This window comes from Sorex araneus, chromosome 2 (assembly GCF_027595985.1).
Source record: "Sorex araneus isolate mSorAra2 chromosome 2, mSorAra2.pri, whole genome shotgun sequence".
NCBI lineage: Eukaryota > Metazoa > Chordata > Mammalia > Eulipotyphla > Soricidae > Sorex > Sorex araneus.
Genome location: NC_073303.1, coordinates 231374425 through 231399457, shown reverse-complemented (window position 1 = coordinate 231399457; position 25033 = coordinate 231374425). Strand labels below are relative to the sequence as shown.

The 25033-nt window shown below is 62.9% G+C and overlaps 1 protein-coding gene across 2 annotated transcripts; it reads left to right on the top strand.

The window, feature by feature from the left end:
- Positions 1–390: 390 nt before the first annotated feature.
- On the top strand, positions 391–24303 carry NOTCH3 (notch receptor 3). Of its 2 annotated transcripts, none has more exons than XM_055127978.1 (32): positions 391–595; positions 2201–2282; positions 5368–5510; positions 5584–5922; positions 6004–6126; positions 6212–6445; positions 7819–7974; positions 8062–8247; positions 8996–9109; positions 9307–9420; positions 10011–10244; positions 10349–10459; positions 10827–11019; positions 11251–11399; positions 11721–11876; positions 13620–13845; positions 14280–14481; positions 14697–14850; positions 15077–15261; positions 15574–15706; positions 15787–16044; positions 16127–16245; positions 16478–17043; positions 17541–17873; positions 18306–18460; positions 18552–18774; positions 19200–19284; positions 20433–20595; positions 20838–21142; positions 21237–21384; positions 21649–21746; positions 22247–24303. In XM_055127978.1, the coding sequence occupies exons 1-32, from the start codon at positions 484–486 to the stop codon at positions 23282–23284; spliced, it is 6837 nt and encodes a 2278-aa protein (XP_054983953.1). In that variant the 5' UTR covers positions 391–483; the 3' UTR covers positions 23285–24303. The 2 variants fall into 2 exon arrangements, with proteins under 2 accessions (XP_054983953.1, XP_054983952.1); XM_055127977.1 differs by having other exon boundaries at positions 2198–2282.
- Positions 24304–25033: the final 730 nt, after the last annotated feature.

Below are 25033 nucleotides of genomic sequence, written 5' to 3'. Positions count from 1 at the left end.
GGCAGCCTCAGCCTGGTCCCTGAATCGGATGCCGAGTGCTGTAGTTTCAAAGTATCCAAGAAGCACTAGGTGGGGCGGGGGTCTGCATCGGTGAGCTCCTGAGCACCTTAGAACGGTCCCGCCATGGCTTCGGGATGTGTGCCTGGGACCGAGTCTGTGTGTTGGGGAGCCAAGAGTCCTCGGGGCTGGGGACTCCGCCTGTGCCTGTCTCGCGAGGTCTACGCTGGAGAGTGGGCAAGGCCGGCGGGGCGGGGCGACAGTGGGAGGAGGCGGGGCAATAGTGAGACAGGGGCGGGGCCGGTGAGGCGGGGCGGGGCCAGAACTAGGCTTGCGGGGCGTGGCAAGGGCGGGGCCGGGGCCGGCGGGCGGGGCGGCGCGGGCGGCGCGGGCGGCGCGGCCTCACTCGGCGAAGTTGGCTGCGCGCGGGCTGACCCGGGACGCGCCCGAGCGGGCCGGAGGCGCCGAGGGTCGCGCGCGGCTGCCATGGGGTCCGGGGCCCGGGGCCGCCTCCCACCGCCGTCCGTGCGCGCGCTGCTGCCGCTGCTGCTGCCGCTGCCGCTCCTGCTGTTGCTGCTGGCGGGGCCGGGGGCTGCAGGTGAGCGCGGGGCTGGGCAGGCTCTCGGGGGGCTCCGGGCCGAGGCTTGGGGCTGGACCCGCCGTCCCGGGCCGTGTGACCAGGCGCAGGGCCCCCGCGTCCGTCCCGAGTCCGGGCGGGCCACGGCCGGCGCCCCCGGAGCCCCCCGGCGGGGCCCGACGCGAGAACACCCGGGCCGGGGCGGGGGCGCGGAGTTGTGCGCGTCGGAACCCCAGAGGCTGAACTCCCGAAACTTCCCAGGCGGGTGCGCGGCAAGAGCCGGAGCCGGAGCGGGAGCCGGAGCGGAGCGCGCGCCCCTTCCCCGCCCCGGGTCGTGACGCCCAGCGTGGGCAAGGGGGACGGGGCCCCCAGCGCCGCGGCGCGACCCCCCGCCCTGCGCCCCCATTTCAGCCCCGCCCCGCCCGCCCCTCCCCCGTCGGGGACAATGGCCACGCCGTCTGGACGCCCCCTCCCCCTGGCCGGCCTCGCGCTTTCTTCGCCAGACAAAGCGGGACAGGACGGCGGGGCACTGGCCAGCGGCGGGGGCGCACACCCCAGGGGAGGCCTGACCGCTGAGGACGGACACTGGCCGGCCCAGCGGCTCCGCCTGGCGTCCCTGAGACCGCTTTGGGACGAGGGGGTGACCCCAGGGAACGCCCCCCGTCCCCCCCGCCCCCCCCCCCCGCCAGGAGAGGGGAGCCTCCCACTGAGCACCCGTGTCCTGTCCCACAGAAGGGACACTCAGCGCACACAGGCACTGATTCACACACACTAGCACACGCACTAACACACATTCCGACAGTGCAGAGGGGCCCACATGTGTGCACCTGGTAACATGCATGCTCACACTGACCCATGCACGCTCACACTGACCCGTGCACGCGTGTGCGCGCATACACACTCACACATACACATGCACCAGCACGTGTGTGCCAGCACCGCGGCATCCGCACGGCCTGCTCCCTGGACATGCAGAACGTGCATCTCACCCCCGACAGCCCTTCCCCTGCCCCTGCACGGGTGGGAAGGCCCCCACTGCGCCTGGGAGACAGTGTCCTCTTGCCCAGACCCAGGGGCTGGCTTCCTCAGTTGTCTGCTTGCTCACTCAAACTGCCTGCTCAGCCCCCTCAAGCTTCGGGTCCCAGGACTGTTACACTGCCCTGACCCTTGGGAACAGCCCAGGTCTCTAGCACACTCTGGAGCCCCTCTGTGGGAGCAAATACCCCTCTCAGGGGCCTCTCGCCCCTGCCCCTCCCTGGCTCCAGGTCTGGGCACACAGCGCAGGCTTCCTGGGGACACAACACCCTCACTTCCTGCCAGCACCCCATTCTGGCAGCTTCTGGAGCCCCCACATCTGGCAGAAGTTCACTCCCAGCCCTGCCCCTCCACTTCTGCTTTGCTTTGTAGTTCCCAGGGTTCAAGCTGGCAGGGACAGCTGCAGCGCCAACAGCTGGGCTGGGGTGGGGGCCGTGGGAACTGCGGCTGGCTGGCTGGCCGGCCGGAGGCACCCCTGCACCCGAAAACACACCCCCAGCTGCTGCAGCTGTTGCCTGGGGGCGGGGTGGGCGGGGTGGAGGGGCCTGTGTCTCCTCTGCCTGAGCTCCCTTCCTCTCCTGCGCCCAGCAGCCGAACCCTCCTGCCTGGACGGAAGCCCATGCACCAACGGAGGTCGCTGTACCCAGCTGCCCTCAAGAGAGACTGCCTGCCTGTGAGTGCCCAGCCCAGGCCCTGCAGGGACTCTGACCCTTCTGACCACAGTGACATGGATGCCCCGTGTGTGTGAAGGGGAGAGTCTCTCCTCGGTGTGTGTGTGATTTGTTCCCATACACCATGGGCATCCTACATGTGTGTGGGGGTCTGTCCTGCCCCCATGTCACCATGGACATTGCCTTCTGCAGGGGGTACCTTCTTTCCTGTCATTGAAACTGGGCTCTAGAGTGGACATCCTAAGCTCCAAGTGTCCCTCATGGGGCTGGAGCAACAGGATAGTGGACACAAGTCAGACCCGGGTTCGATGCCCAGCAAACCAAGTCCCCCAAGCCTATCAGTAGAATTGCTTGAGCACAGAGTCAGGAGTAATTCCTGAGCACCTCCAGCTATGACTCTCAGAAAAAGTGCCCCTTATGTTCTGGACCTTCAGCTCTGTAAGCCTTTGTTTTGTTTTTGTTTTGGGAGTCACACCTGCTGTGCCCAGTACTGACTCCTGGCTCTGCTCAGAGATCACTCCTGGTGGTGCTTGGGGGACCTTATAGGGTACCGGGTATCAAACAGAGGGTGACCATATGCAAGGCAGCCCCTGATGCCCTGTCCTCTCTCTGAGTCTGTGGTGTGCTGTGGGAATGGACTACGGAGCCATTTTCAGAGTTCTAGATGCAAGGGTCCGTGCAAAGCGCCCCCCCCCCCCAGTCACCACTGAGGCTGCACCTCTTGGGTCTCAGGAGACCCGGCCTGATGGGGTAGGTACTGACCAGCTGCCCGCTCTTGCTGTGACCTTGCGCTAGTCCCTTCTGCTCTCTGGTTTGGTTTGGTGTCCATACCCGCAGTGCTCAGGGATCACATCCAGCAGAGCTCTTGGGGGACCACATGTGGTGTAAGGCCTCCGCCCCCGTTTTGGTTTGGTTTGTTCTGTTTTGGCCCATGCCCTGCTCTGTTTAAGGATCTTTCCTGACGGGGCTCTGGCGGGGGATGACCGTTTGTGGTGCCCGGCATGCAAGTCTGTCTCCCGTCCAACCGAGGTGCTTCTCCCAGGCTGTGAGCCTCAGTGGCTGAGGAACGCGGGGCTGAACGGGCAGCCATAGGAGGTGCCCAGGTCTCTGGCACATTTGAGCCTCTGAGCAGCTGGCCACCCAAGGCTGGCGCTGCTTGCCCCCATCCCTCATTGATTAGTGGAGGCCGCCCGGGTCAGGCGCCCAGAAAGCCACACACTCGCTTGGGGCGTGTCCTGGGGCCTCTGAACCCCCTGGGGTCGGCAGGTGGTTGTGCAGCTGCCCCGCCCCGTGCTGCCCCGACAGGTGAATCAGGTGAATCACGGCGCTCTCAGCACGGCACCCTGGCACCCTAAACCAGATCGCCAGGGAGTGGAGCAGACCCGAGGGTCCCGCAGGCGGCCTGCAGGGCAGAAAGCAGGGGCCCCGGCTCCCTCCCTGCACTCGTGGGACCCACCCCAGCCCTGTCAGGGGCGACCCTCAGGGGCTGCGCACTGGCCTGGCTTTTCCAGGACCCCATGAGCCACATTCCCGCGGGTACCCTCGTGCCACCCTCCCTCCATCGCGCTCCAAGTCTGTGCACCCCCTCACCGTCGCCCCCCTGTCCCTGTCCCCCAAAGCCCAGGTCATGAGGCAAGGTGCTGACAGAGTCAGGAACTGGCCAGACCGGTCTCTGGAGGTGGGTGCGGGTGCAGACTGTGGGAACCCGCCAGGGGCGCCTGGAGGGGACGTTGGCTTGCTGGGGCTGCCTAGGTGGGAACAGGACCCGCTGGGGGGCTGGACCGGGAACTGGGAATCCTGCAGACCCCCAGCCCTGCACAGGGACCTGCCACCTGGCCCTACTGCCCGCCCCAACCTCTCCCACTGGGTGGGGTGAGGGGAAGTCTTGAGGGTGATGAAGGGCTGAGTCGGTGTTTTTAGTTTCCCCTCAAAAGACAGGGAGATGGGCCAAGGGAGGCTCAGGGCGCTACTGCCCCCCTAAGTCCCACACTCCCATGGATACCACTTCCAGGGGTCCTTGGGGGTTTGGGAACCTGCTGGAATAAGAGGCAATCAACATTGGGGTGTGCTTTGCCCCTGTGGAATGAGGCTGGGTGTGCCCCAAGGGTTGAGTGTTTCTGGTACAAATCTACCTGGAGATAGTGTGGAAGGCCGCTGTGTTTCTGTGTGTGTGTGTGTGTGTGTGCGCGCGCACGCGCGCGCGTGCATATATGTGGACATGTTTCTGGGTTCATGTCTGTGCTAAGAGGGGGCTTCTCTTCCAGAGGTTTTGCCTGTGCTGTTCTTTTGCCTTGATTTCCCCCTACACATGGTGACATCCCCCCTCCCCCCAAATCCTGTCTTCCTTGTAAGGTGAAAACATGATGTTGCCTCCCCTGCCCCCAACAGCACAAAAGGCTCCTTCCCTCCAGGGCTCTGGGGGGCTGAGACCCTTTGAGGGCCCATCTCTGCTGTGACAGGTGTGACAGGGGCTCTTTCTCCCTGACCCCACACTGCCTGCTGAGCTCAGGGCATTTGGCACTGGACTTGGGGGGCCCTCTGGAAATCCCAGGATTTGTTGCCTTGGCATCTCTCAGGTCTTTTTGAATTTCCCATTGACTGGTGATGCTCAAGGGTTTCTCCTGTTTTCTCCTGGCTCTGCACTCAGGGCTCTCTCCTAGCGGTGCTCGGGGAACCCTATGGGATGCCGGGGATAGAACCCAGGCTGGCCACTGTGCAAGGCAGATGCCTTCCCCGCTGTACTGTTGTAGTCCCAACATCCGTCAGTTAACCGAGTCGGCAGAGACTCTCCAAACAAGGCCCCACTCACAGGCACGGCTCTGGGCAGTTCGTGGGGAAGGGGGTCAGGAAGGACTCTGCCAGGCTTTGCCTCAGGTGTCTGCCGGGCATCGTGCTGTCTGGCCCTGACACCCTTTCGTATCCTCATACATCTTCCCTGGTCTCTCCTCTCCGCTGGGCCTCCCGTGGCCATGGGTGCCCCGTGCCTGGCTGTGCGCAGAGAGGAGAGTGTGAGTGCGTGGTGCGCTGTGTACATGTGGTCTGGGCCTGCCCACCTTGGGTCCCCTGCTGAGCCCCTTGTGCCCACAGGTGCCCACCAGGCTGGGTGGGTGAGCGCTGTCAGCTGGAAGACCCCTGCCACTCGGGTCCCTGTGCCGGCCGGGGCGTCTGCCAGAGCTCTGTGGTGGCAGGGGCCGCCCGGTTCTCCTGCCGCTGTCCCCGGGGCTTTGGAGGTAAGGTCTGTGGAGGAGAGCCCAGGGCAGCTGGGCTGCAGTGCCCGAGCTCACCCCATCCCGGCCCTTGCAGGCCCCGACTGCTCCCAGCCAGACCCCTGCCTCAGCAGCCCCTGTGCCCATGGTGCCCGCTGCTCTGTGGGAACCGATGGCCGCTTCGTCTGCGCCTGCCCGGTGGGCTACCAGGGCCGCAGCTGTCGCAGTGACATCGATGAGTGCTGGGGGGCCAGACCCTGCCAGAACGGGGGCACCTGTCTCAACACGCCCGGCTCCTTCCGCTGCCGGTGTCCCGCTGGCTTCTCCGGGCCACTGTGTGACAGCCCCACCACACCATGTGCACCCACGCCCTGCCGGAACGGGGGTGCCTGCCGGCCGAGTGGCACACACGCCTATGTCTGCACTTGCTTGCCAGGTGAGGCAGCAGGCCCAGGGGGAGGGACCCTAACCCTGGGCACCTGGAACTGATCATCCTTGCTTCCCACGCCTGCTGTAGGGTTTGAGGGCCAGCACTGTGAGCTGAATGTGGACGATTGTCCCGGACACCAGTGTCTCAATGGGGGGACGTGTGTCGATGGGGTGAACACTTACAATTGCCAGTGCCCCCCCGAGTGGACAGGTGAGCACAGCACAGCAGGGTGCCAGGAAGTGGCCTTTGGTGGACACTTGCCAGCTGGCCAGATGGGCTCCTTTCTATGCCACAGGCCAGTTCTGTACGGAGGACGTGGATGAGTGTCAGCTGCAGCCCAACGCCTGCCAGAATGGGGGAACCTGCTTCAACACGCTTGGTGGCCATAGCTGCGTGTGTGTGAATGGCTGGACGGGCGAGAGCTGCGGCCAGAACATTGATGACTGCGCCACCGCTGTGTGCTTCCACGGGGCCACCTGCCACGACCGCGTGGCCTCCTTCTACTGCGCGTGTCCCATGGGCAAGACTGGTGAGCGGCTGTTCTCACTGCGGCTACAGGGCCATGGATGCATGTTGAGTGGAGCATGACTGGACTGTGAGCACTGGGCCGGTACACAGGCCAGGGCGGAAGCTCCACTGCAAGACAGGCAAGAGCAAGGGACAGAGGAGAGAGGCAGGGATGAGAGAGGGGGCAGGGGCGAGAGAAAGCAAGGGAGGGCCTGGAAGAGCTCCAAAGAACTGGTGCACAGGCTGCTTGTGTGGAAACCCCAGTATCCAAGCTGGGCTATCTATCTCCCAGTGTGCCCTGAGTGCCAAGTACGACCAGCTGTACTCCCCCAAAAGAAGAGGGATGGGAGGGGGGAAAAGGAGGGAGGGAGGAGCACTTTTAGAAAGTGGTGAAAGAGAACTGTGGGTGGACCTGGAGATGTAGGATGGTCAAAGGAGGCAACGGGTCCTGCAGGAGTCGAGGCTGAGGGATAGGCCCTACCATCACCACCCCCATTACCATCACTATCATCACCATCATCACCACCATCACCATCACCACCATCACCGTCATCACCACCGTCACCATCACCACCATCACTGTCATCACCGTCATCACCATCATCACCACCATTACCATCACCATCACCACCATTATGACCACCATCGCCACCATCACCATCATTACAATCACCACCATCACCATCAGCATCATTACCATCATCATCACCAGCACCACCATCATCAGTCAATAGAACAGAAAATTATATTTGGATGTTTCTGATTTATTTTTAGGTGGTTCCAAAAAAATGAAGCAAATGATTGGATCTAGGTGGCCCACAGTTTTTGGGGGTCACTCCCAGTTGTACTCAGGAGACTGGGGAGATTCAGCCCTGAAGCTGTCTTTTGAGCCTTTCCCTGGAGCAAATAGTAATAAAATTTATTATTCAGAGTCAGATTGCATGCCTTGGATTTGATAGGCTCTGAGTTGGACCCTCAAACCACATGGAGCTCCAGCACTGCGGCTCACTCCATGGGCCAGACTTAGCACCATTTGAGCCCCCAGATTTGTTGTCAGTTGATTTTCACCTTACATTTTCATGACAAACGGCAAAAACAGGGGCTGGAGTGACAGTACAAGCAAGTAGGGGATTTGCCTGGCACACGGCAGACCTGGTTTTGATCCCTGGCATCCCCAATGGTCCCCCGAGCACCATCGGGAGTAATTCCTGAGTGCAGAGCGAGGAGTAACCCCTGAACATTTCTGGGTGTGACTCAAAAGCAAAAAAAAAAAACCCTTAAAACAACAACAACAAAAACAGCTGCTAAGCCCCACAGGTCCTGTGGCTTATACAAAACAAATGGGGACCTGGGAACAAGTGGAGCTGAGCTTCTGCCATACCTTCTGCTGTCCAGGGCTCCTGTGTCATCTGGACGATGCCTGTGTCAGCAACCCTTGCCACGAGGATGCTATCTGTGACACAAACCCTGTGAATGGCCGGGCCATCTGCACCTGTCCCCCTGGGTTCACTGGTGGGGCATGTGACCAGGATGTGGACGAATGCTCCATTGGTGAGGGGTGCCGCCCAGGAGTGAGGAAGGTGGGGGTGGGGGCCCCTAAGCATCCTGCACCCACACAGGCAGTGCCTACTTCCACAGGTGCCAATCCTTGCGAACACCTGGGCCGGTGCATGAATACACAGGGATCCTTTCTGTGCCAATGTGGTCGTGGCTACACTGGCCCGCGCTGTGAGACTGATGTCAACGAGTGTCTCTCCGGGCCCTGCCGCAACCAGGCGACGTGCCTGGACCGCATCGGCCAGTTCACCTGCATCTGCTTGGCAGGTGTGTGCGCAAGGCTCCGCCGGGCAGAGCTGGGGGCGGGGCCAGAGAGAACCTGTGGGCTATGGGTGGGGCTACCTCTGGGGGCGGGGCCTACAGAGTATGGGGCGTGGCTGGAGAGAACTTGTGGGTTGGGGGTGGAGTCAAAGAACCTGCGGGCTGTGGGTGGCTGCTCTGGGGGCGAGGCCTAAGGGCATGGGGTGGGGTCAGGAACCTGCGGGGATGTTAGGCAGGGTTGTTCTGGGGGCAGGGCCAGGAACCTGTGGGCTGTGGGTGGGGCTGCTCTGGGGGCGGGCCCAAAGAATGACCCAAAGGATCATGGGCTGGACAAAAGTAGAGTGTGGGACCTTGAGGACCTTACAGGGACATCAGGTGCCCCGCCACCTGGTAAAGTTTAGGCTGAAGTCCAGAAGCTGGTAAAGCAGGGCTAGGGCGATTCTATTGGGCCGGGTTGGGATTGCATCTGCATCTTGTGAGACCCAGCCAGGGATGTGGAAAGTCAGCGCGTCTACCGGGACTCAGAGCAGACAGGGCTGCACCAGCAGGGGGCGCAGCGGTGTGCTCTGGGCTGGGAACAGACTTCGCTGCACAGGGAGGGGTTGTCTGAGAGTGGACTCTGGCTAGTTGCAGCCACAGTTAAGTCCGAACTAATGAAGGAATGGGTAGGCACAGAGCCAAGGTTCCGGGGCACTTTGCAGGAGCTGGAAAGAGAGCGCACCCTTTCAGGCTCAGGGTTTCTGCGCCCCACCAGGTTTCACAGGCATCTACTGCGAAGTGGACACGGACGAGTGCCAGAGCAGTCCATGTGTCAACGGCGGGGTCTGCAAGGACAGAGTCAACGGCTTCAGCTGCAGCTGCCCTTCGGGTGAGGCGCCCAGAAGCAGTAGGTTGTGGCAGGGCAGAGCCTTGGGTTGGTGTCGCGAGTCTTTAGAACAGAAACTACGTGTACCCCGACGCAGGGAAACGTTGGCATCGGCTTTAAACCAAGTTGGTGGGCTGGGCTGGCGAGGGGGACCCATCTGACCCTGTCTGTGTGCCTGCCCATTCCACTGACCAATCCAGGCTTCAGCGGGGCCATGTGCCAATTGGATGTGGATGAGTGTGCCAGCACTCCCTGCAGGAACGGTGCCAAGTGCGTGGACCAGCCCGATGGCTACGAGTGCCGGTGTGCTGAGGGTGAGCTCTGGCCAATCCCTGCCCACCCGAATCGGGGCGGAACCAGGGGGGAAGGACCACTGAGCCTGGAGAAAAGAAGGCGGGCTGAGGGAGGACCAATGAGAGCCTTGAGAAAGGAGGCGGGGCTGGGGGAGGACCAATGAGAGTCTGGCGGAAAGGAGGCGGAGCCGGGGATAGCACCGCTGAGAGAGTGGCAGAAGCTTGCGGTGGGTTGCCAGCAGGGACCAGCAGTGGCCGTCCGAGTTGGGCTGAGGCTGGCCACCGGTTGGGTGTACCCTTTGCAGTCACCGGTGAGGTTGGGTAGTAGAGAGCCAGACGGCGCTGGAGAGAGGACGAGGGTCCAGGCGCCCGCCCTGTATGCCCCCACCCTGGCACAGCCCCTGGTACGGCGCCCGATGGAGTGACCCCTGAGCACTGCTCGGGCAGCGCCTGGGCATGCCCACTGTGGCTCCAGAAACAAACAAAAAGCGAGGTTGCGAGTTGGGGTTACAGCGCGGGGGGGGGGGGGCGGGAGGGGCCTTGGGGTAAGCCCAGCTAGGCGAGTGGAACCACCAGGACTGCCTCGGCAGGGCTGCGCCCCCCTCCCGCAGGGTTCGAGGGCGTCCTGTGTGAGCTGAACGTGGACGACTGCTCCCCAGACCCATGCCACCACGGGCGCTGCGTGGACGGCATTGCCAGCTTCTCGTGTGCCTGTGTCTCAGGCTACACTGGCATGCGCTGTGAGAGCCAGGTGGATGAGTGCCGCAGCCAGCCCTGCCTCCATGGAGGCAAGTGCCTGGACCTGGTGGACAAGTACCTGTGCCGCTGTCCCCTGGGCACCTCAGGTAAGGCCTGGGCCTGGGAGGGGCATGGGGGGTGGGGGGGCTGGGAATGGTGCCCCTGTAAGGTGCAGTACTGGGGGACCCCCTGCTGGCTTCTCCTGCCCCAGGGGTCAACTGTGAGGTGGACCTGGATGATTGCGCCAGTAATCCCTGTGCCTTTGGAGTCTGCCACGACGGCGTCAGCCGCTATGACTGTGTCTGTGAGCCTGGCTTCACAGGTGGGCAAGTGGATGTCTTGGAAAAGTCTTTTAGTTTCTTGTTTTTGTTTTTATGTCATACCTGGGGGTTCTCAGGGATCACAACTGGGTTGGCTCTTCCTCCTGCCCTCTCAGCCCTTGGGAGGCGAGATCATGCCCTTCCTGGCTAGACCTCACTGCTTTTTGGCCAGCCAGGTGTCAGGAGCTGGTGCTGCGACGGAGAGTGGGAGGCCCCTGCAAGCTGACTGTGAGCTGGGCTGAGGATGCTGTACTTGCCGTGTACCAGCGGTACAGGGACGAGCTTTCCTCACTCAGGAGTTTGGCCAGTGTCCCTCTGGGGTGGCCAGCTGTCCTGGACCTGGCATGAGGTTAGCCTGTTCCCTTTCAGGACCCCTCTGTGATGTGGAGATCAACGAGTGTGCGTCCAGCCCGTGTGGGGAGGGCGGCTCCTGTGTGGATGAGGAGAACGGCTTCCATTGCCTCTGTCCCCCCGGCTTCCTGCCGCCCCTGTGCCTGCCCCTGAGCCACAGCTGTGCTCAGGAGCCCTGCGGCCATGGGATCTGCCATGATGCCCCAGGAGGGTGAGGCCTCCTCACTCCCTTGCCCCGTCTCCCCCTCGCCCTGTCTCCCCCTCGCCCCATCTCCCCCTTGACCCGTCTCCCTTTGGCCCTGTCTCCCCTCGGCCCATCTCCCCCCTCGGCCCGTCTTCCCCTCATCCCGCCGCCCCATCTCCCCTCGCCCTGTCTCCCCTCACCCGTCTCCCCCTCGCCCCATTGCCCCGTCTCCCTGCTGACAGCCCTGAATGCCCCCAGGTTCCGCTGTGTGTGTGAGCCTGGCTGGACGGGCCCCCTCTGCAGTCAGACCCTCCCTGGAGACGCCTGTGCGCTCCGGCCCTGCCAGGCGGGCACCTGCACCGCTGAGGGCATGGACTTTCGCTGCGCCTGTCCCCCTGGGCTCCAGGGTGCGTGTCCTCCTCTCCTGTCCAGCCTCTCACTCTCTGTGTCTGTCCCTATGGACCTTCCCCCTCCTCCACCCAGGAGGCGGCAATCCAGGTGGGGCTCCAGGGGTGCCGGGGTGAGGACCCCTGGATACTCCTCTCAAGCATCACTGTGAATTGCCCTTCCCTGAGCTACCGCCGGGGGCAGGGAGACACCAGGCCGGGGCAGCTGGGACTTGGGGACAGTTTCCAGAGGAGCCATCGGTCCCCTGCTTGGCCAGGGACACGGCTGTGGAGCTCACTGGGGGAACTGTCAGCGCTCAGGTGCTGCCCTGCTCCCCCCAGGCACTCGGTGCCAGCAGGATGTGGACGAGTGCGCCGGGCCCTCTCCCTGCGGCCCCCACGGCACCTGCACCAACCTGCCAGGGAGTTTCCGTTGCACCTGCCACAGCGGCTTCACTGGCCCTTCCTGTGACCAGGACATCGATGACTGTGACCCCAGTGAGTCCAGGGTGGGCCGCGGGGGCTTTAGTGCGTGCCACCTATGGTCTGGGGCTCACACTGGCCTTGTTTTCCACCGTTTATTTCTCACATGGTCTCCATTTCGCCCTGGAAACTGAGGTCCAGAGAGATGAAGGGAGTGGCCTGGGACCACACAGCACATACAGGGCCCAAACAGAGCAAGGGGTGGCTGAGCCGAGGGTGAAAGCGTTCGCCTTGGATGCAGCCAGCAGCTTCCAGCCCTGGCACCACGCAGGGGGCATGCCTAAGCACCACAGGGGCACCCATGACATTAAACTTGTTAACACACTGTTCTACTTAATGTAATATAGAAAAATACTACAACTTATATGTCAAATCCGTACAAGATTTTGAAACCTTTTGGGGGGGGCACCCTTGAGTGGTTGCTCTCCAGATATGTGGCTGGCAGCCAGGGGTCAGGGCCCTCACAGCACAGACCCCAGGTCTCTCAGACCACATTGGTGATGCCCAGGGGACCACCTGGTTCTGGGGATTACATCTGAGCCCTCCATGAACCTTGAGCCCTGAACTCTCTCCCTGATCCCAGCATTCTTAATTTTATTATTATTATTTATTTATTTTTAAAAAATAGTAAATTGGGGCTGGAGCGATAGCACAGCAGGTAGGGCGTTTGCCTTGCACGTGGCCAACTCGGGTTCGAATCCCAGCATCCCATATGGTTCCCAAAGCACCGCCAGGAGTAATTCCTGAGTGCAGATCGAGGAGTGATCCCTGTGCATCGCCAGGTGTGACCCCAAAAAACAAAAAAAATAGTAAATTATTATGTATTGACTGAAGCAATAGCACAGCGGGTAGGGCATTTTCCTTGCACGCGGCCGACCTGGGTTCGATTTCTCCATCCTTCTCAGAGAGCCCGGCAAGCTACCGAGAGTATCTCTCCCGCACGGCAGAGCCTGGCAAGCTTCCCGTGGCGTATTCGATATGCCAAAAACAGTAACAACAAGTCTCAAGATGGAGACGTTACTGGTGCCCGCTTGAGCAAATCGACGAACAATGGGATGACAGTGCTACAGTGCTGTCACTGTCACTGTTATCCCGTTGCTCATTGAATTCTTCGAGCCGGCACCAGTAATGTCTCCATCTTGAGACTTGTTACTGTTTTTGGCATATCGAATATGCCACGGGGAGCTTGCCAGGCTCTGCCATGCGGGTGAGATACTCTCGGTAGCTTGCTGGGCTCTCTGAGAGGGGCGAAGGAATTGAACCCGGGTCTGCCGCGTGCAAGACAAACGCCCTACCGCTGTGCTACAGTGCTATTATTTATTATTATTATTTTGGGGTTTTGGGGCCAGAGCGGTGGTGCTCAGGGATCAATCCTGGTGGGATCGGAGGACCCTGTGTGGTGCCAGGGATTGGTTGCAGGTTGTCTGCATGCAACGCAAGGGCCCCTCCTGCCATATGACTCTTCAATCCAACGTTCTTTTTTGAGCACAAAATCTTCCAGCCCTGAGATCCAGTTTTACCTGGACCCCTCTCCACTGGGAGCAGCCACAGCTCTGGGCTCACTGGGCAGCAGAGGCCTGAGCTAGCTGCTTTGCTGGGGGCATCTTTGGATGCCCCTACCACATAGAGGTGTCCCCACACCACGGGTGAAGGGCAGTCTCTTGCAGAGGAGACGTTCAGGAGAGCATGTCCCTGCAGTAGCCAGGCAGGGAGGGTTGGAGAGTGAGCCGGTGACCACCCCTGCTTCTTGCCACACAGACCCCTGCCTAAATGGGGGTGCCTGCCTGGATGCCGTGGGCTCCTTCTCCTGCTTCTGCGCCCTGGGCTTCGCTGGGCCCCACTGTTCCCAGGACATAGACGAGTGTCTGAGCAGCCCCTGCGGCCCTGGCACCTGCACGGACCACGTGGCCTCCTTCACCTGTGCCTGCCCCCCTGGCTATGGGGGCTTCCGCTGTGAACAGGACCTGCCTGACTGTAGCCCCAGGTGGGTAGATGAAAGGGGGACCCTGGACGCCTGCCGCTGGACTCCTATGCCTGGAGGCCCAGCGTCTGGGAAGGTGCCATGCTTTTTGTTCTATTATTCTGGGGGGGATGGGGCGCCAAGCAGTCTCAGGGATCAGTCCTGGGATCAAAACCAGGTCAGCCACATGCGAGGCAGGTGCCTCCCAGCTGTGCTGTACCTGGGCCTGGAGGGGCAGTGTTCTGGGTGGGAGGGGCCTCGGTCCAGGCGGGTTTCCCACATGGCTTCCGTCTGAGTGCTCTGTCACCTGGTGCTGAGGAAAGGGCCAGGAAGTGGTGGCGGAGTGAGTCTACTTGGTGGGTAGTAGGCTAGGAGGGGCCTGGGCTTGGGCGGCAGCAGGGGGCCGTGGTATAGGCGGGGCTGCAGCCCCTGTGATGCCTGACCTTCACCCCTTGCAGCTCCTGCTTCAACGGTGGCACGTGTGTGGACCATGTGAACTCCTTCAGCTGCCTGTGCGCCCCCGGCTATATGGGGCTGCACTGCCAGCACGAGGCCGACCCTTGCCTCTCCCGGCCCTGCCTTCATGGGGCTGTCTGCACCGCTGTGCACTCCGGCTTCCATTGCACCTGCCCTGAGGGATTCGAAGGGGCCCAGTGCCAGGTGAGGGTCCCGGGGTGGTGGGTCCTGGGAGAGACCCGAGAGAGGTCCCGGAACACAACGGCCTGGGGTGCTGCGTGGGGGTCGGCCAGTTGGACACCCTGTGGTTGAATTCTGCAGGATTGTGGGGAGAGTAGAAAGATGGGGTGGGGCCCCCAAGGCCCCCGGGCAGGCGTTTCTAGAGGGGCCCTAGCACTCCCATCGGGCTTCTCCTCCAGACACCCACAGACCGGTGCAGCCACATGCCCTGTCGGAATGGGGGTCGCTGTGTCCGCTCTGGGGCCTCCTCCGCCTGCCTCTGCCCCCCGGGATGGAGCGGCAGCCTGTGTGACATCCGCAGTCTGCCCTGCAGGGAGGCTGCAGCACAGAGTGGTGAGGGGGCACAGGGTGTGGTGGGTGGGCCGTAGGCAGGCACACGGGCGCATGGTGGCATACAGGGGTGTGATGGATAGCTGGCCTAGTCCCGGACACTCCACATCTACTGCATGCAACTGGGGCTGGCATGTATGCATGTACATGTGATGTGGGAGTGTGTGTGATACCCTGGGGGGGCTGACGGCAGTGGGGGGCCAGTGCTTGACCCCTCTGCTCTCTGCAGGGCTGCCGCTGGAGCAGCTGTGCCAGGCTGGAGGGCAATGTGTGGACAAGGGCAAAACCCACTACTGCATGTGTGCGGCGGGCCGCACAGGCAGTCACTGTGAACAGGAGCTGGACCCCTGTGCAGGCCAACCCTGCCAACACGGGGGCACCTGCCATGGTTCTGTGGGGGGCTACAAGTGCGAGGTAAGGGCTCCCCATGGGCACCCGCGTCCCGCATCACTGGCTGGGTGGGGGCGGGTCTTGAGGACATCTGGGGCTTTGTGATGCTGGATCCATCTTGAGGGGTGTCCCTTGGGAGGTGTTCCTGTGTCAGAGTGAGCTTCCATCCTTGGTGACTTCCAGTGAGCTTGGGAGCTGGGGCCAGGGTGTGTGCGTTTGTCGCAATGTTTCTGCCCTGTGTCCCTCTGCACACAGCCCACATGTGTGTGAACACTGTGCTATGAGCCCGTGGGGAGTGTTTCTGGCACATAAGTGCTTCCTTCTCTTGCCCGCCAGTGTCCAGAAGGCTACACGGGTGACCGCTGTGGGGTGGACATTGACGACTGTACCTCGCAGCCCTGCCGGCATGGGGGTGTCTGTGTCGACCTAGTGTCCGGCTATCTCTGCTCCTGCCCCCCTGGGACCCAGGGTATGCCAGGGCTGGGCCGGCGGCCGGGAAGGCTGGGTCTGTCCCTTCCTCTCCGTGGCCCTGACCTGCTCCGCCCCCAGGTGTTCTGTGCGAGATCAACGAGGATGACTGTGGCCTGGGGCCACCTCTGGACCCAGGGCCCCGGTGTCTGCACAATGGCACCTGCGTGGACCTGGTGGGTGGCTTCCGCTGCGCCTGCCCCCCAGGGTACACGGGCCTGCGCTGTGAAGCCGACATTAACGAGTGTCGGTCTGGTGGGTGCCACGCGGCCCACACGTGGGACTGCCTGCAGGGCCCCAGAGGGGGCTTCCGCTGCCTCTGCCGAGCCGGCTTCACTGGTGAGTGTGTACACAGGTGGGATGCTGCCCACGGGCCTGGCCAATGACTGATGTGCTCCAACCCTCCCTCCCCCGCTGCCAGGTCCCCGCTGCCAGACGGCACTGTCCCCTTGCGTGTCCCAGCCCTGTCAGCACGGAGGCCAGTGCAGGCCCAGCCCTGGCCCCGCAGGGACCCTTCATTTCAGCTGCCTCTGTGTGCCAGTAGGTGTGGGCGCCCCGGGGCTCAGGGTGGGGAACGGGCGGAAGGGAGACCCACAAGTCGTGTGTCCTCGGGGACAAGGGTGGAGCCAGATGTGAAAGTGAGAGTGGTTGGGACAGGCAGAGGCTTTGGGATCTGGGGTACCAGGGGTGGGTGGGGCAAGGGCCGGTTTGGAAGGCCCAACCTTCCCTGACCCCACCCGCCCTTCTCCCTCCCTGTCTCTCCCCCTCCCAGCCCTTCTGGGGTGCGCTCTGCGAGCGAGTGGCTCGCTCTTGCCTGGAGCTGCGGTGCCCCGTGGGCGCCCTGTGCCAGCAGACGGTTCGCGGGCCGCGCTGCGTCTGTCCCCCCGGGATGTCGGGGCCCGCCTGCCAGGGCTCCCGGGGGTCTCCACCACTGGGCCCCACTAATGCCAGCTGCGCGGCTTCTCCCTGCCTGCACGGGGGCTCCTGCCTCCCCGCAGCCCGTGAGCCCTTCTTCCGCTGCGCCTGCGCACCGGACTGGGCAGGGCTGCGCTGCGAGGTGCCCACGGCCGTGCCTGAGGCCCCAGACACGCCGCCGTGCCCGAGCGCTGCCTGCCAAGCCCTCCGCGGAGACAAGCGCTGCGACCGCGAGTGCAACAGCCCGGGCTGCGGCTGGGACGGCGGCGACTGCTCACTGACCGTGGGCGACCCCTGGCGCCAGTGCGCTGCGCTGCAGTGCTGGCGCCTCTTCAACAACAGCCGCTGCGACCCGGCCTGCAGCTCTCCCTCCTGCCTGTACGACAACTTCGACTGCCGGCCTGGCCGTGAGCGCGCCTGCAAGTGAGTGTGCCTGCAAGTGAGTGTGCCTGCAGTGAGTGTGCCCGCTTCTCCGCCTCTGTCTGTGCGTCTCCGCCCCGTCTGTCCGTGTGCCCGTGTCTCTACCCCTCTGCCCGTGCATCCTCTCTGGGTAATAAGGCCAGCTGTGGCCCCATCTCTATCAGTCCTGCATGCATTCATTCATCCCAGCAGCACCGTGGACCTGCCTCTGCCTGACCATATTTAGCCCTGGCCATGTGTCCATCCATGTGTCTGTCTCACCGTCTTTCCTGATCTGTGGGTCTCCCCATTTGTTTGCTGTCGTTTCCTGGTAGGCTGTGCCTGGTGAGTGTGCCAGCCTCCACCCCACACCCACTCTGCTCATCTTTCTGTTCATCTTCCCTCCATGCGCCCCAACCCTCTGCGCCCTCCTTTTTCATTCAGTGCAGCTGTGCTTCTGTCCCTGTGCCCCTCTGGCTGGGGGTTGGTGTGTGTGGCCCTGACCCCCTCTGCACCCTCAGCCCCGTGTACGAGAAGTACTGCGCTGACCACTTCGCTGACGGTCGCTGCGACCAGGGCTGCAACACGGAGGAGTGTGGCTGGGACGGCCTGGACTGTGCGGGTGAGGTGCCAGCACTGCTGGCCCGCGGAGTACTGGTGCTGACGGTGCTGGTGCCGCCCGAAGAGCTGCTGCGTTCCAGCACTGACTTCCTGCAGCGGCTCAGTGGCATCCTGCGCACCTCCTTGCGCTTCCGCTTGGACGAGCACGGCCAGGCCATGGTCTTCCCCTACCACCGCCCAGAGCCTGGCCCTGAGCCCCGGAACCGGCGAGAGCTGGCCCCAGAGGTCATCGGGTGAGTGGTGGCACGTGATGGCACCCAGTGCATGCTGGAGTCTGCCCCGTCCACACGTGCAGGCTGGATTGTGCATCCTTCCTGGACCACCACAGGGCGGCTTTGGGAGCTCAGGGACGACCCGTGGTCAGCCGGGCGCGAAGGTCAGTTTGTCGCCCACATGCTGCCTCTGCTGCCACGGGGAGCAGAACCAACTGAGGTTCTATAGCACTGTCCACACGCGGGGCCACGTGGGCCAGGGCCAGCGCCTGAGGCATGTGTCCTGAGCCTGGTGCGCCAGGAGAGAGGCGCCCGGCTGGGCTCGTGGGACACCGGCTGCCCGAGGTGAAGCCAGTTGGACCCCCATGGCCTGCAACACCGCGAGTCAGGGTCCAGGGGTGTGTGGTGGGCGGGAGGCGGGCCGAGCCGGAGAGATGCCTGTTGTGCCTGCAGCTCTGTGGTCATGCTGGAGATCGACAACCGGCTGTGCCTGCTGACCCCCGACAGCGACCACTGCTTCCCTGACGCGCAGAGCGCAGCCGACTTCCTGGGCGCGCTCTCGGCTGTGGAGCGCCTGGACTTCCCGTACCCGCTTCGGGCAGCGAGGGGTGAGGCGGGTGTGCAGGGGACACGGTGGGACCCTCGGGGCATGGGGTGGGCCTGGGGCCACCCCGAGCCCTTGTCGCCGTCTGCCTGCAGGAGAGCCGCTGGAGCCACCTGAGCCCAGCTTCCCGCTGCTGCCGCTCCTGGCGGCCAGCGCCGTGTTCCTGCTGGTGGTCCTGGCGCTGGGCGTGGTGGTAGCCCGGCGGAAGCGTGAGCACAGCACTCTGTGGTTCCCCGAGGGCTTCGCGCTGCACCGCGACGCAGCCACTGTGCACAAGGGCCGGCGGGAGCCGGTGGGCCAGGACGCGCTGGGCATGAGGTGAGGACCGCCTGCGGCTGCCGAAGCCAGGCTCACTATCCCGATCTCATGCCATACCCCAGCTGACTGGGTCCTCCCGCTGCTCCCCAGTGACCCCAACACCTCACTGAGCCCTGACCCGATCTTTTTGCACTCCTCACCCCCCTTAACGTCCTCTTCAGCCCCAGCCCAGCGCCCACCCTGTCTCCTGTGACCCCTGACCTCAGCACAGCCTTCTGCAGCCCTCCTTGACCCTGATGATCCTCCTCACTGCAGCCTCCTCTCCACTCCTATGCCAGGGGTTTGTCTCCGGCCTTAGTCCCAACCAGCCTCCCTGCCCCACCCCCTCATTGGATCCCGGATCCAGAGACCAGCCTGTTCTGGGACCTCAGCGCCAGCCCTGCCATCTTGTCCCCTTGATCTTTGTCCCCCTGCTGTCCCTCCAGGAACATGGCCAAAGGGGAGAGTCTGATGGAGGACATGACTGCAGACTGGATGGACACAGAGTGCCCCGAGGCCAAGAGGCTGAAGGTCCTGCCCCTCCCACCCTGCCCTCGGGGTCCCGGGCACGGTGCACCCCTTCCCACCCCTGTCTTCCTGCGCCCAGGGTAGCCCAGGGTCTTCTTGAGGGGCCACATACACGGTCGGCCTTCTCTCAGCTCAGTTCAGCCCAGCCCAGCTGATCCCAGATGGACACTTCTGCTCTGTCCCACAGGTGCTCCTGGGACTGGGCAGCCTGGCAGGAGGGCCGGGTGTCCACGCTGCTGTCTGCTTAGAGGGCACATACAGCCCCTGCAGGAGGGCTTTGGGGTTCACAGCTCACCACGCCTGGATCACACACGGTGCCCGTCCACCCTCCTGAGGACCCAGGAGGGCAGCTGTCTGTGGCCCCCTCTACTCTGCCACTGTCCCCTGGGGCTGGATGTATCTGTTTTATTAGAGCTCTTGTGACAGCACACGCTTTGCACGTGTGGGGTTCTGCTTGATCCCAGCACTGAGAAGTCCAGCCTGAGCCAGCACCCTCCGCCGCTGTGTGTCAGGGGGCTGCCTGCTCCGGAGGGTGCGCGGTGCCCCTCGCCCTCACGCTGCTGTGGAGTGCCCTGTCAAGGGCCTGTCTTTATTCCTGTCCTGTCCTTCCCTCAGTGATCCTGCCCCTCGAGGAGCCCCTCCCACTGTGTTGGCCAGTGATGTTACTGTCCCAAATGCCCATTCTTGTCCTTGTCACCTGCTAAATCAGATTCTGGTTCATGATCACATTTTTTTCTCTTTTTGCCTCCTGTGGTCCCTGGAATCTGTCTTTTGTCTTCTGGGTGGTGAGGGTTAGGCCCCGCCTGGCCCTATGCCCAGAGGTCCCTCCTGGCAGTGCTTGGCACCCCTGTGGGTGGGCGCTGAACCAGGGCAGGCTGCATTCAAGGCAGATGCGTTAGCTCCTGTACTGGCTTTTGGCCTAGAATCGTCTTCATGTCCTTTCGTCAGGGCTGGTCTGTTCTGGTTACTGTATCTCCCCCCAGCCGCCCTCCTTCAGTTCCCAGCCTGGGGCAAAGCCCAGGTTCTGCCTCTCGGGGATTCTCTCTGCCCTGCACGTCAGTTCTGAGTCCTCACCTGGAAACACACGGAGGATCCCTGACCCTCTCCTGTCCTGCTGACCCCTGGTGAGAACTGTGTCCACTTGTCTCCAGGTGGAAGAGCCCAGTTTGGGGGCCGAGGACACGGTGGACTGCCGCCAGTGGACACAGCACCACCTGGCAGCCGCTGACATCCGCATGGCGCCGGCTCTGGCATCGACACCACCTCAGGGTGACACGGAGGCCGATGGCATGGATGTCAACGTGCGAGGGCCAGGTCAGTGCCCAGCCTGCGGGGAGGGCTGTGCAGGCTGCGGCCACCCGTGTGCAGCAGCGGAGGGGGCGGGAGGCACTCACTGGTGTGTGTGGGGTCTGAGGAACATCCCAGAGGGCATGGTGGTCACTAGATCTGGCCAAGCATATGCTTGGCGTGCAGGAAGCACGGGTCCAAGCCCACATCACCCTCTGCACTGCCCTTCAGTGGTCCCACACCCACGTCTCCCTGCCCTGTCCCCCCAGATGGCTTCACCCCGCTCATGCTAGCGTCCTTCTGCGGGGGAGCCTTGGATCCTGTGCCCACTGAGGAGGATGAAGCCGAGGACACACCCGCCAGCATCATCTCAGACCTGATATGCCAGGGGGCACAGCTGGGTGCCAGGACCGACCGCACGGGCGAGACGGCACTGCACTTGGCGGCCCGCTACGCCCGCGCTGATGCAGCCAAGCGTCTGCTGGACGCTGGGGCGGACACCAACGCCCAGGACCACTCGGGCCGCACGCCCCTGCACACGGCTGTTACTGCTGACGCCCAGGGCGTCTTCCAGGTTGCCCCCGGAGTCCCGACTAGGGTGTCCTGCCCTGCCTGCCACCTTTCCCCATGGCAGGTGTCCCTGCCACATCCCACTACTTTGTCCCCAGATCCTCATCCGGAACCGTTCCACCGACCTTGACGCCCGCATGGCAGATGGTTCCACGGCCCTCATCTTGGCTGCCCGCCTGGCAGTGGAGGGCATGGTGGAGGAGCTCATTGCCAGCCACGCTGATGTCAATGCAGTAGATGAGCTTGGTAGGTGGGGGTGGGGGGACGGGGGACAGGTGTGCAGTGGGCTTGCCCCCAGGGGTCTCTACCCTGCCCTGCTCACTGAACAAGAATGTTCTGGCGCCAGCAGAGAGCACAGCAGACGGGGTGCAGCCCAGGGCAAGCACCACCAGGAGTGACCCCGGGCACGGGCAGGTGTGGCCTGGAAACAGACTAGCTCGCTGCTGAGTGCCCACAGGTGTGTCCTACACACTAGGCCCCCGCCCCTGACGCTGCCCCTCTCGCCCCCAGGGAAGTCAGCCCTACACTGGGCCGCGGCCGTCAACAACGTGGAGGCGACTTTGGTGCTGCTCAGACACGGGGCCAACAAGGACATGCAGGACAGCAAGGTGAGCACGGCCCGCCCAGGACCGTGGCTCGGGGATGCCCTAGGTGGCAGGTGACTGTCTGGGCCTGTTCTAAACTTGCTTGAGAGTGGCGTCCTGGGGCTGTGGGCTCGGTCCTGTCCTGAGTGGGATTCAGTGCCTGCCTTCCATCAGGAGGCCTCGTGTGGGTGATCAGGGCCCGGGACCCCGCACCCCACTCCCTTGTGGAGTTCCAGGGCGTGCAGGTGCTTCGTGATTGGGGTTCAAAGGCCAGAACTCGCCCATGTGCATCCTGGCATCCACACCTGGCGCTGCAGGGCTGGCGGGCTGCCCCGCTTGCAGGCTCATGAGTCTGTTGAGGTGAAAAAGCCTCTGGGCCAGATGCAGACTCGAACTTAGCCCCCAGATGAGCTCAAATGAAGGGAGGAAGGAGCCGTGCGCAGTCGCAGCCTCTCTGGCGCCCGTGGGCGCAGGCTGCAGGGTGGGTTGGAGAGTGACCCTGACTTGTGGCCCTGCACCCCCAGGAGGAGACCCCGCTGTTCCTGGCCGCCCGCGAGGGCAGCTTCGAGGCCGCCAAGTTGCTCCTGGAACACTTTGCCAACCGGGAGATCACCGACCACCTGGACCGGCTGCCCCGGGACGTGGCCCAGGAACGGCTGCACCAGGACATCGTGGGCCTGCTGGACCAGCCCAGCGGGCCGCGCAGCCCCCCAGGTGCCCACGGCCTGGGGCCCCTACTCTGCCCGCCTGCGGCCTTCATCCCGGGCCTGAAGGCCACGCAGGCAGGAGGCAAGAAGAGCCGCCGGCCGCCAGGGAAGGCAGGGCTGGGGCCACAGGGGACCCGGGGCCGGGGGAAGAAGCTGACGCTGGCCTGCCCAGGCCCCCTGGCCGACAGCTCCGTCACGCTCTCGCCTGTGGACTCTCTGGACTCCCCGCGGCCCTTTGGGGGGGCCCCTGCCTCCCCCAGTGGCTTCTCCCTGGAAGGGCCGTATGCGACCGCGGCCACAGCAGTCTCCCTGACTCAGCTCGGGGGCGTGGGGCGGGCGGCGCTGGGGCGCCAGCCTCCCGGGGGCTGTGTGCTCAGCCTGGGGCTGCTGAACCCAGTGGCAGTGCCCCTCAATTGGGCCCGGCTGCCCACCCCCGCCCCCCCAGGCCCCTCCTTCTTGCTGCCACTGGCGTCAGGGCCCCAGCTGCTGAACGCGGGGACCCCCGTGTCCCCCCAGGAGCGGCCCCCGCCATACCTGGTGGCCGCAGGACACGGGGAGGAGTACCCGGCAGCTGTGGCTTGTGGCAGCCCCCCCAAGGCGCGCTTTCTGCGGGTCCCCAGCGAGCACCCCTACCTGACCCCATCCCCCGAGTCCCCGGAGCACTGGGCCAGCCCGTCGCCTCCTTCCCTCTCGGACTGGTCCGAGTCCACGCCCAGCCCGGCCACAGGGGCCACAGCCTCTGGGGCTCTGCCTGCTCGGCCGCTCTCCCTGGCGGCCCCGGGGCCACTATCTCAGGCCCAGACCCAGCTGGGGCCCCAGGCCGAGACCACCCCGAAGAGGCAGGTGCTGGCCTGAGTCCCTCCTCTGTCCCTGGATGGGGGGGGTAAAGGGGCCCTGTCCTGCCCAGCTGCCTCCCCTTCCCCCGTGCAGGGCGCCTGCAGTCCCCTCTATTTATACATAAAGGGTGCGCTTACCCTGCTCTCTCCTCCCGGCCCCCTCCCCGGTCCCTGCCCGGCCCCTCTTCTGGCCTCTTCTTGGCTGCCCTCTTCCCTCACGGACAGACACGAGTGGATCATTACTATTTTTTACATTTTTTATAGAAACATTCATTTAAGCAAACGTATTACTATTTTTTACAAAAATATATGTATGGAGACATTCCCTTCTGTGCCCCATGCCCCCATGGGGCTGAGTCTGTGGGCCCACTCGGCCAAGCTGGATCCCCGTACCAGGAACACAGCCTGGGCTCGCCCCCTGGGCCATGGCTTGGGCCATCAGGGAGCCCCTACCTGTCACTTCACTGCATTCCACTTGGAGCTCGTCCTAGAGCTTTGCTGGGAGTTTCTGACCTAGAAGTGTTCCCCGCATCCTCCACGCACCTGGGAGCCTGGGAAATGGGGGTGTTGGTGGAGTACGGAAGAGCTGGTGGCTGCATGTGGGCACCTTGCCCAGGATTTGCTGGGTCAGCCCCACGGCACAAGCATTTGTTGGCTGCTCTTATAATATGCCTTCAGTCCCAAGCCTCACGCAGTCACATTTCCAGACTTGCTGGTACGGCCCCCTCCCCAGCACTAGCTAATAAAGGAAGAGTTAACACTCTGTGCACCCTTCTCTGCGTGGAGTGGTTGGTGGCTTCCTGGGGCTGACAGCTCCCACTCTTGGCTTCTCCACCCCTTGGTCCACTGGTGCTTCCTCGGCTGGCAGGTGGCAGCAATGACTGGATCAGAGGGTGGTGACTTGGTTTAGGATGAACCACTCAGGTCCCCCTCCTGAAAACTGTCGTTAGGTGGAGAGGTTAGGATGGGCTTCTGGTGGAGCTGCCTTTTTAAAATTATTATTATTCCTTAAATAAGAATTTTATTATCAACTCAAAATTTTTTGTGTTTTTTTTTAAAAATTTTTTATTAGTGAATCTTCCTCCGCCTCTCTCGGAGTGCCCGGCAAACTACCGAGAGTATCTCGCCCGCACGGCAGAGCCTGGCAAGCTACCCGTGGCGTATTCAACATGCCAAATACAGTAGCAAGTCTCAAGATGGAGACGTTACTGGTGCCCGCTCGAGCAAATCGATGAGCAACGGGATGACAGTGACAGTGATTAATGAATCACTGTGAGGTACAGTTACAGACTTACAAACTTTCGTGCTTGCGTTTCAGTCATATAATGGTCGAGAGCCCGTCCCTTGGTGGAGCTTCCAAGGGGCACCTGCTTGGGGCAGCGGCCCTGAGGGCAGAAGCCCGGCTCTTCAGGTGGACTTTCAGGCGGCCACAGGGACGAGCAGACACCTTCAGTCCAGGCACGATGTCCGTTGCAGGAGACCACGCTCCTCTTCATTTACGTCCTAAGCAACTGTCTCCTGAGTGCAGCACAGCTGTGACCTGCAGACTGTTGCACAGCAGGGTGTCTTCAATTAGGATTTAAAGGGAAAATAGAATTGACACCTCCTGCCAGAGTGAGGGAGGCCGCTCTGCCTGCAGTTGGGGATCTCAGACCAGTGGGTGGCGTCAGAGGTTGCCATTCTCCTAGGAGCTTTCCCACGGGGCAGCCTCCGCTGATGGGATTCTGGAGGGCAGATGATGGCTCTCCTTGTGGAGACTGGCAGAGGA